This window comes from Centrocercus urophasianus, unplaced genomic scaffold, assembly GCF_019232065.1.
Source record: "Centrocercus urophasianus isolate 14NV4802_14NV808 unplaced genomic scaffold, USGS_Curo_1.0 seq_58, whole genome shotgun sequence".
Lineage (NCBI taxonomy): Eukaryota > Metazoa > Chordata > Aves > Galliformes > Phasianidae > Centrocercus > Centrocercus urophasianus.
This window is the reverse complement of record NW_024885177.1, coordinates 291,389-301,988: the sequence shown is the minus strand read 5'-3', so window position 1 is coordinate 301,988 and position 10,600 is coordinate 291,389. Positions and strand designations below refer to the sequence as shown.

At 47.3% G+C, this 10,600-nt stretch overlaps 1 protein-coding gene across 3 annotated transcripts; it reads right to left on the bottom strand.

Moving 5' to 3' along the window:
• Window positions 1-3,373: 3,373 nt before the first annotated feature.
• On the bottom strand, window positions 3,374-8,552 carry TMEM230 (transmembrane protein 230). 3 transcript variants are annotated; one of them, XM_042836220.1, is made up of 4 exons: window positions 8,454-8,552; window positions 6,227-6,354; window positions 5,683-5,805; window positions 3,374-4,661 (listed from the first exon to the last, which is right to left on the bottom strand). In XM_042836220.1, the coding sequence occupies exons 2-4, from the start codon at window positions 6,323-6,325 to the stop codon at window positions 4,521-4,523; spliced, it is 363 nt and encodes a 120-aa protein (XP_042692154.1). In that variant the 5' UTR covers window positions 6,326-6,354; window positions 8,454-8,552; the 3' UTR covers window positions 3,374-4,520. The 3 variants fall into 3 exon arrangements, with proteins under 3 accessions (XP_042692154.1, XP_042692153.1, XP_042692155.1); XM_042836219.1 differs by having other exon boundaries at window positions 8,450-8,547; XM_042836221.1 differs by lacking the exon at window positions 8,454-8,552 and adding an exon at window positions 7,104-7,388.
• Between the last annotated feature and the right edge of the window lie 2,048 nt (window positions 8,553-10,600).

Below are 10,600 nucleotides of genomic sequence, written 5' to 3'. Positions count from 1 at the left end.
TGGTAGCAGCTCAGGGAGAGGCAGAAGATGTGAGAAGTGGTTGTATGAATGAGCTGATGTCAGGGACATTTAAGGACTGAGCATGAGGGGGAGGAGTGGGGGAAACTCGTTTAGACCTCAGCGTAAGTGGAGTATAGCACAGATCTGATTAGATGGGACAGAACTGCGGTGCCGAGTCATTTCTTCCTGCCCTGCAGGGTTTTCATGTCTTCTTTTATGCTAAGCAAAATCCATATCGCCATAAAAGTAGCATTACAGCACTGAGCCTCTCCGTTGCTGAATTTGGCTAACTGCAGATGGCAGAAGAGAAGCAGACCCCAATCACAGGGTCTAATCTGAGTGATGGGTACCAGAAAAGCACTCAAGATGCCACTGTCAATTGTGATGTTTGAACAAACAAAACACTCATTTTAAAGCTATATTTGGAGCGCATTGGCTGTATCTAACATGCTCCAAGTGAGTCATCACATTCTCTCTCCCTCATCTCCACAGATGTTTCACACGATTTCTGCTGATATATTTTCAGGACTAGGATCGGTGACAGGCTGCCCAGGGAGGTGGTGCAGTCTCCTTCTCTGGAGATGTTCAAGACCTGCCTGGATGCCGACCTGTGCGACCTGCTGTAGGGAACTGCTTTGGCAGGGGGGTTGGACTCGATGAGCTCTGGAGGTCCCTTCCAACCCCTACAATTCTGTGATTCTGTGACAACCACTCCTCTCTGCAGATAGTCCTCAGCCCTCAACCAGCACAGCATCCAGGCAGGCCTCGAGGATCAGCTTATCAATGAGGACATAAAATCACTGCTGAGAGAAGAGAATCAAGGTGAACCCAACAAGGAGAAACAAGAAACCCAAGCTCCCACTTTTCTCCATCACTGTAGAACCAGCGGTGAGCCCTGCTCTTCTTCCCATCCCATGAACCTCCCCTACAGGACAAACACATGGAGAAGCTCAGAGAGGTCAATCAGCAACAATGCCACGAAACACACAAATATAGTGCAAGGAAAACTGCTGCTCAGGGCACTGCACCCTGTTTCCCAGGATGTTCCCTGTAGAGCTGAGCAGAGAACCGTTTGCATAAAACTTTGGATAACTGTAGCTTTTCCTATTGCCCCTTTCCACTGCTGAGCACCTCTCTGTCTCCTGTCTTAGCTGTTTGATACAAACAGCCCCTTGCAGGCAAGGCTTTGCTGCAGGATTTCAAGCTCGGGGCTTGTAGATAATGTCTGCAGCTACTCAGATAGTCTTCACTGCTACCCAGACTGACCAAAGAAGTTGTGGATGCCCCATCTTTGAGGTGTTCAAAGCCAGGTTGGATGGGGCCACGGGCAACCTGACCTGGTGCTTTGACTGCTTGAGGGACATTTCCTCTGATGTGATTACGCTCAGGAATTTGCATTAAGCCGTGCTCACTCCAGACACTAAAATAAAAATCATGAGATTGATCGAAAAGGAGTCTTTGCTTTTATAAAGAATACATTTGGTGCAATTTCTTTGTGACTTCTTTGCAGCTCAGGCCTCCGGGAGACTCTAGAGTCAAACAGTCATAAATACATCACACCACAGCAACAGAACAGCACTGAGGATATAATGCAGGTGCTCATAAAATAGAGAAAAGCCTTAACTCTGGGTGCTTGTTCTTACTGCAGTTCTTGTGTGTAACAATACCCCGCTGAGCCATATAAATGCCAACTATTTTTATCTAAGACAGCTGCCTCGCCCAGAATGGATGATGCTCAATACAGGAGACAGCAATTTGGTATTATCCTCATCCATCAGTGCTCAGCCTGTGCCTTGCTCATTGGTCAAGCTCTGCTCTAGAACCAGAAACTTCTCCACAGTAATGAGGCTGTTGTCATATCCCAGCACTCAGGCACCAGAACAACAGCGTATGAGAACAGCCTCATCTAGAGGGAGAACTCTGCTGCCCTCATGCAATGCTTGAACAAAAACACGAGCTGACAGCACCCGCTATCCTCAAAGCTACACCAGAGGAGCATCACTGCTATATGAAAGAACCGTGCTCATCATGGAAACAAATGCTTGCAGTAATTCTTCCAGATTTTCCAAAACGTAAAGTCAGCTTGTTTTCTGAGAAAAAAAAATGAACAGCAGGTATTACTGCACTGCAGCCAGACCACAGAAGTTTGAGCATAAGGAAGTTTATACTCTGGAGGAAAGCCATGCTTAGAATACAATGTATGAATGCACAGAATGAGGTAGTCAGGACCTACATTTTTTTGAGTAGTAAATACACCTTTTTCCTCATAAATAGACATAAAATATCCCCATGCAGAGGAAATATTCCATGCGTCCCTCCCTCATACAGACCGCCCCGAAAGGGACTGATTTATTTGCACTGTGCTTCTGTCAAATGACAAATAAATTGCCATCTCTCCAGAGAAGTCAGCATGCTCCCTACATTCCCTAACCCTCTCTAGCAGCCCCAGGCTTCCCAACTTCCTGCTGCCCCTCAGCTCCTCTCTGCTCCTTCTTTTCCATATAAACTTCCCTTCCCCTTCCTCTCCCGTCTCCCCAAACCAAACAAACTCACATTCTTATCCCCTTATAAAGGCTGATTCATGGCTTTGCGTCAGCAGCAGCATTTCTGGCCAGACCCAGCTTTAACTGAGGGATTTCAGCTGCTGTTAAGTGGTGGTGACATCTGGGAAGCTGGGCTGCCATTGGGAGCACGAGACTGGTGGTGGCCAAGGCCGACGTGACGCAGCAGAGCAGGGGACATGCGTAGCTGTTGCCTTGGGAGGAGGGAAGGGAAAAGGGAGATCCTGGATTCTATTAGTTGTTCCTCGGAGCACGCCAGCAGGGCACGCACAGGCCAATGAATCAAGTCAACCCGAGGAATAGACAGAGTTTGAAAAAAAAAAACACGACCTCGGCTCTGGCTCTGGGTTTGATCTAGAGCACTGGAGGAAGAATGGCAAAGTGAGGGAGGAAAAAGTGAATCTTGGCCTTCCAAATCACAAGTGGCCCAGGGTTGAAAGAGACCTGAAGGATTATCTAGATCCAACCCTCTGCCTGAGTTGCCACCCGCCATTTCAGGCTGCCCAGAGCCCCATCCAACCTGGCCTTGGGCACCCACCGCTACTTTGGGCAACACGATGAAGCACAGACTGATGCCACACCTGGGGCACTGCATTGCTGCTCTACGGAGGGTAATTACTGATCCAGGTGAGCCGGGGTCCTGCAGAGCAGTCGGAGCTGTTGTGAAGCTGCTGGCTCAGCAAAGCTTATTGCTGATTGTAGCAACTGCATCAGAAACTGGAAGCAGTAAGCAGCAGCATATTCAGCTCATTGCCCAGAACCATTTCTAGACTACACTGAAATCTGTGAAGATGAAAAAGATGAACTTATGATTTGTACACAGAAGACAGAGAAGTTTATTTGTGTTAAACACATATACTTGCATCTTGCATTTCTGTGTCTTGTCACATAAGTTGATCTTCAGGATATTCGGTTCAGTCCCACTTCAGAGACAGTGAGCTTTGACTTTGCATCAAGTACAGACCCACCAATCTATTTCCCCTGAATAACCTATGGCTGAAGCTAGCAATACAATACAAACAAGATTTATCCAGTACAAACTATACAGACTTGCTTTTTGCTGGTCTAGGGAGTAATTAGCAACATATCATCTAGACAAAGACAAAATAATCCCAAATATACACACAGTTAGAATTCAAGCGTCTGCAATACCCACACACCAATCAAAACCAAGGTTTAGATATTGAGATTCTTCAAGTCCTGGTCCAGATCCCAGTTTTTCTCCCTGTCTCTATTTGCTTTAAAATAATGAGTAAAATCCAGACATAGTAAGTCCTTTTAGAGGATAACAAGTTGACTTTGCCATAAGCAAGAGAGGCATGGAGAACAGCCTGCTTCTGAAAAAAGTTTGTTTAACAAATAGGATTGGTCAGTGTAATGATGAATTGCACAGCAAATGCAGTACGTGCAAGTTATCTCATGCAAGTGCAGTTTGCATTTGACTTCCATTACTCCAGACAAGCACAACACAAGTAAAGTGGGAGAATTTTGGATGGGCAGAGAGCAAAAACAGAAAGAGATGCAAAGCGTTCGCGACACTACACCCAAGGGTGGCCACAATCTCTCAAAAAACAACCAACAAAACTCTTTGAAACAGTATAGAAAAACAAATATCTTTACTGATGGAACTCTCCGACTTATCTATTTTTGGAGATTGGCTAGAATTGCTTTGCCGAGGAACTTCTTACAAGCAACTGGCATCATACCCAAGAGGAAAAATACAGTAAATCACATGTTCTTCCCACCTAACTTTGCAATCCTTTTGGTCACTTTCACATTCAGCCCCCATCCCCACCAGCTGAAAGCTTTCAAAGCCTCCCCACAGCATTTTCAAAACCAGGACGATGCATCTTGAGACTGACATGCTTAAGATTTACAGTCTTAAAGGCTCCCTCCAATATTTAAGATCACTAGCAGCTCTTAACACTAACCTACTGGTAATGCTGTCCAGAACATGATTCAGTCATCAAAATCTGGGATATCATCGTAGGAATAGCCCCTGTAGCCTTTGGAAGCATAGTATGCAATGCGCAGGTGGTAGAAGCCTGGGAGGAATACGAGGATCCCAATGATGAGCACGGGGATGGCACGGTCTGTTCCCTGCAGCAGAGAGAAGAGCGATGTAAGTGCCACGAGGAGGGATCTGCATCGAGGTCTTTTTCTTATTCATCCCTATAAGGGTTTCCTGGCCCAAAAAATTCATCTCGAATCAGAAATCTCTCAAGCTTTATCATGCTAAGCTCTGATGCCCTTCCTGGTCTGCTCCTCGCCACAGGAAACCTCAGCTGAACTTTTCCTTCGGGTAGGAGGGTGGCTCCTGCTGACACGATCACATTACAAAACTGCCAACCACAGGCCAGGCGCTGAGTGCTTGGCTAAGATCAGCCCTGCTATCAGCGCCTGGGCTGCTTCCGATACGGCCAAAATGCTGCTGCTTCCACACTGATAAGCAGCAGCTGCCAACTGTAAAGCAATTCCATCCTGCACAAGGCAAAAAGTGAAGTATGCCAAGCGCAGCGTCAGTGGCAAGTATCAGATCTGCTTCCAGTGGGTCATACATGTAGAGGAGATAAATAGTGCTGCGTCCTGCATGGCGACCAGGTGTCCCCTACAGAAAGCAGCAGATCATTGTTAGAAGCACGCTGATCAGAGCGTTATTCCCACCAAGACAGCAGTTGGCATTAAAAGGAAACCACACTACCAAGCAGGACATAGAAACTCAGCCCATCCTGACAGATATCCCACCCAGTCTGGAGCTAGAGAGCTCAAGGGTTGGATGTCAGGAACAGTTTCTTCACAAAAGAGTGGGCAAGCACAGGCACGGGGAGGTGGTGGGGTCCCTGGAGGTGTCCAAGAACTGTGGAGATGTGGCAGAGGGACATGGTCAGCAGCATGGTGGAATGGTTTTGATCTTAGGGGCCTTTTCCAACCTGAATGATTCTAAGGCTGATTCCATGATGCTAAATGGAGCTGTCAGCAAACACTGCTGTGGTAGCAGAGGGAATTACTTTCTTGCTTATAGACCTTTTGTGCCAAGTTTCTGCACTGAAATTATGGTTCGTGGCAGGCTTTGGGAGGGGCAAACACAGATCTAGAAAAGAGATGCAGTCAATCCACTTACGCCTTTGCTAATGTATCCTGCCAAGAGGAGGGCTCCGATGATAATGAGAAAAGTTCCAATCATGAAGAGCACAACAGCCAATGCAATTGCCTTGTAGGGGATTTTTGGTGGGCTCTTCTTGAACTGGATGGAAAAAACCCAAACGTTAAGCAGCTCATCTCAGTGCTGTTCCCCTACAACCGTGGCAGAGATGTGAATATCACAACCGGCAGAGGACAAGAAGAACCTCTGCTGCAGCCTCCCTACGATGAATCCTGTCCATGCATCCCCTGCTTTCTGGGGCTGCATTTACACCCATTGCTCTGATTTTCATCCCCCTCCAAATATATGAAGCTGACTCTGTTTATTAAACAAACAATCTTATTTGCAGTTGAGCTCTGTGGGTTTTCCTGAGCAGAAGGGCTAAAATTCTATGATTAAACATGGTGAGGTTGGACTTGATACCTTTTCCAACCTTTATGATTCTATGAGTGGGCATGGTGATGATGAGTCAATAGTAGGAATTTACTTGCAGAACAAAGCAGTTTTTTTCCCCACACTTTACCTGCAGGTCAATATATCCATCATCAGTGCTGGCGAGCTTGGAATATTTGACTTTGCTACTGGGAATCCCAGCAGAGAGATTCGTTCTTGATGGCATCATTACAGTGAGGTGTGGGCATCAGCTAGAACCTGGAAAACATGAATAGACCAAAAAAAAAAATCAGAGCAAACTGGGTGATAGGGTCAGATGAGGACTATGTTTATTATGGCAAGCACAAGGAGTGTCAAGCTGATACTAAGCAGGAGAAATTTATTTTCATAAGTTGCATCTTTTCAAACAAAGCTTTGTATCCAAGCCTAAAATACAAAGACATGGATATGCTTCCTCCCTGGCAGCACTCAAGGCCAGGCTGGATGGGGCTGTGAGCAGCCTGGTCTGGAGGGAGGTGCCCCTGCCTACAGCAGGGGGTTGGAACTTGATGATCTTAAAGGTCCCTTCCAACCCAAACCATTCTATGGATTCTATTATAAATGCAGAAGGCAAATTTGTCAATATTTGAAAACAAAATTAATGTAGGACGTGTTTCAAACCTCATACTGGTTCCAGAATAATATCCCTTGTGTAAATTGGCTCTACTGCACAAGGAGGTCACGCTTCCTGCTGCAGGATGTCTGAGGTCTATTCTAAATACCTATTTCTAAACAGGGTCATTAGCAAACAAACCCAAACCAGAACTAAACAAAGCAGCTTTTCAACCAGACAGATATTTTGCAATAAATCCATTTGGGAAAAAAAAAAAAAAAAAAAAAATTAAAAAAAATAAAACCAATGTGAAACGGAGCTATCATCATTGGGATAGCTTGAGGCCTGAGTCAGAGGGAGCATGAGGGGGGGAGCACTGGGTGAAGCAACCAAAATGCAGGAAGGGGCTACAAACCATAGGTCACTCCTCTATCCAGCTGCAAGGCAGGACGTGTTCAGGGCTGCACTTCATGGAGCTGCAGCAGAGCTGAGCCCTGCAGTTTCACTCCGTGTGCAGCCAGGCCGTGGTTTTGCTACCAGTAGCGACAGCAGTGCTGATTGGAGCAGGGAGGTGGGCAGAGCCAGCGCTCCTCTTCTGGGCACTGAAGGTGGATCCGACCTCACGCGGCCCTGACTCAGTGCAGAGCCCCTCAGTGAGAAGTCCTGCAGCTTCCACGCAGGATCTGTGCGTGGGGCAGCGCTCACCCTGAACCCGCTGCCTTCCCAAAGGTACAATTTACTCACTGCACCAATTCAATAACTTCTAATTTCTGGAAAAGCGTGAATAATAATAATAAAAAAGCACACGACCTCATGAGCATATATCCCAGATGATAAAGGTGCCTTTCTGCAATTGTTTGATATCCCATGAAATAGCATCTCCTCAAAGCATGCTCTCCACTGGAACAAAATAAATCCTTCCTCTCCCTCAGTGCTAACAGAAATTCTTTTTGCAATCCTCTCTGCTCACTACGCTTTGGTAAATCCCCCTTTAATGCAACTTTTATTTAAAATAATAAATTAAAAAGAAATAACAAAAACGCAACACTGTGATCTTAATCCCTCCCACCTCCTTAACGTGAACTTATTTTGCTTCTTATGGAGGGGAAAAAATACGCATATCCCCCCCATTGAGAGTGGGAATGCCGCCCACCTGCGGGGCAGTACCAGCCCTCCTCAGCTCCTTACCCATCCCTTTTTTTAGCTCTCACCCATCCCTTTTTTCCCCTCAGTGTGCCCAAATGCCCTTGGAGACTCCCACGAGCCCTCGGGGTAGAAGTGCAGAAAGGAAGCAGGCAGAAGAGAACAGCACATCCAAACCTAACAAAGATCCCCACTCGGCCCTGTTGTGCCCTGGGATTGTTTATGCTCCCTGTCTCATTGCTCATGGGCTGATTCCCAGTGGCCTCCCAGGGATTACTGCTGATTTACACTAACTGTCCCTGCACGCTATTAAGGGCAAATGCACAACACTCCCTCAGACTCCACATTAGGGGCTACATTCAAGCCCAAGCAAATGTAGCGCTGCAGGCCAAAGTCCTATTTCTCCCCCAGAGATCCACAACACACTTCTACCCTCAGTGCCCACATCAGGGAGGGGAGCAGGATGTCATTTCCTGCCCCGCGCAGAGCTCAACGCAGACGCAATACACCCAACCAACCCCCAAGGCCCCCCCATGGATTCCCTGCTGCTAAACCCACATCAGGCCCATCAAATCCCCCAAAATCTGAGCTCTGCGAGGTTACAACGAGCAGAGTTACCTACGGCTCACGCTGCTGCTCAGAGCCATCGCTGCCAGCGCCGCTTCCCGGCCGCACCAACCCAGGAAGTTTATTTCGATGACGGCTGTTTCCTTCCAGGTTACGGCGGCAGCTTTGCTGGCTCAGCTCTGCGTGGTTTTTCGGAGCCTGGCGCTGAGGGGCGGCAGCAGGAGGGCTGAGGGAGCTGTGGGCAGGCAGTGCGGGCACATCTGCTCCATGCAATCCGCTGTGCGTTGCCCTGCGCGTAAAAGGAAGCACTGGGTATCGCTGAGCTGCAGACAGCACAGCCCTCAGTCACTCAGACACATCTAACAGGCAAACCAGAGCCAAACGGTATTAAAAGCACCTGTATTAATTGGGAGGAATCACAGCTGGGATTCACTCCATCCAACTGCTCCCAGAAAAGCAGCCGAGGGTGGTTGCAATTCCTGCAAGTCAACACAACATGCACTGATCTGCCACCCGAAAATTGATTTCTCCTGAAATTGCCAAGGATCCTCCATCTCCTACTTTTCCTCAATCAGACATTTTTGCAAACAAAGGCCTCAAAAGTTTCCCTCTTCCAACAGAGAGAAACAAACAGCATTTTACTGCACCTCCCCATTTATTTTTAAGAGGGAGCAGCTGTTGGTTTTTCAGCACTGTTGTGGCAACGGCAACGTGAATATTCATACATTAAGCTGATGCAAGGGTTTAGCAGAAGGCACAGCCACAACTCAGAAGTGCACAGATGATGCTGAAAGGTGTTTCCTACTATGAGAAACAACTCAATCTCATTGCTACAGCAATAAGTAATGAAACCATGTGGCTTATTTTTATTTATGGGTAGAACAGCAGACATAGGAGGTCAGTGACCCCCACTGCAGCAGGAGGCGGCACAAGAAGCTATTTGCTTCTAATGCAGCACATCACTGACATTGAATCCTCCTGACTGCCATCGTGGGTGTTTAATTCCCCTCTGAAGCACTTAATTGCACTTGGTAGTACAACAGTAACCCAGTGTGAGCAGCATTACATTTGGGGTTAAAAAACCCATCCCTCCTATGGACAATTCCCATGCACAACTGAGCTGCTGCTGCAGTTTTGGGCCAGCTGTTGCTGTCAGGCGTTTCCTGAAGGTCAGCAACATCAACACTAAGAGAATAAAAGTGGCGCACTCAGATACGAGGAAGCTCAATATGAGATCTAAGACACTGTCCACAGAAAAAGATGTGCTGCCGAAAGCTTAGAATGAAAGGCACGAGGAATTCCCACCAGCAGCCTGTGAGCAGGAGCTGCTCTGTGAGCAGCCCTGTCATTCTGACACAGCAGAACTGGTTTCCTGATCAGCACTGCCACCCTGCAAAGGTCTTCTGCTCCACCAGCGTTACCCAGCTGCCCTGCTTGGGGCACTTTGCACACAGGACATTGTGGATGATCACTGGAAACAAGCACCTTCTATAAGAACAATGAACACAGTATTAAGACTGCAAGTACTCAATACTGATCAAGCCAACAAATTGCTCCTGTGTTTATCTTCATTTGTGGTGGAGTCACTGAGGATGAAGGGCAAGGATTTAGGTGGATAGTAGCAACGTAGTTACTGAATAAAAACACTTTACTCAGAACTTCTCAAACCCAACTTCCACCATCAAACCACAAAGCACACTGCAAACTTGGCATCTCCATGAACGGTAACTTAAGTAAAACATTCTCCACGTAGGTGACTGCAGCACATTTGCCACACGTGGGGCAGACACAAGAACAGAACTCATGCAGAGCTGCTGAGGAATGGCTTAACATCAAGAGAGCACTAACAGCAGAGCCGAAAGCAAGACTTTCCAGCCCAGGTTTAAGGCACTATGGCACCACAGCATTTGTCTTCATACTGACTTCATTGAAAGCACGGGTGGCAGCCCCAGGATCAGTCCATGCTGGAACAGCTGAGTCTCCAATATGCAAATCTTGTTTACTTTAAGGAAAACATTTCACAAATCTGTTCCACTGGAACAGGTTGCCCAAGGAGGCTGTGATGCCCCATCCCTGCAGGCATTCGAGGCCAGGCTGGATGTGGCTCTGGGCAGCCTGGGCTGCTGGTTGGCGACCTGCACACAGCAGGGGGTTGGAAATGGATGAGCGCTGTGCTCCTTTGCAACCCAGGGCATTCTGTGA

Coding starts and splice junctions, on each gene's coding strand:
- TMEM230 (XM_042836220.1), bottom strand. CDS start 6,325: ATGATGCCATCAAGAACGAATCTCTCTGCTGGGATTCCCAGTAGCAAA. Junction 5,806..6,226: donor ATGGATATATTGACCTGCAG/GTAAAGTGTGGG, acceptor TTTTCCATCCAG/TTCAAGAAGAGCCCACCAAA. Junction 4,662..5,682: donor CAGGATACATTAGCAAAGGC/GTAAGTGGATTG, acceptor TCTCTGCTGCAG/GGAACAGACCGTGCCATCCC.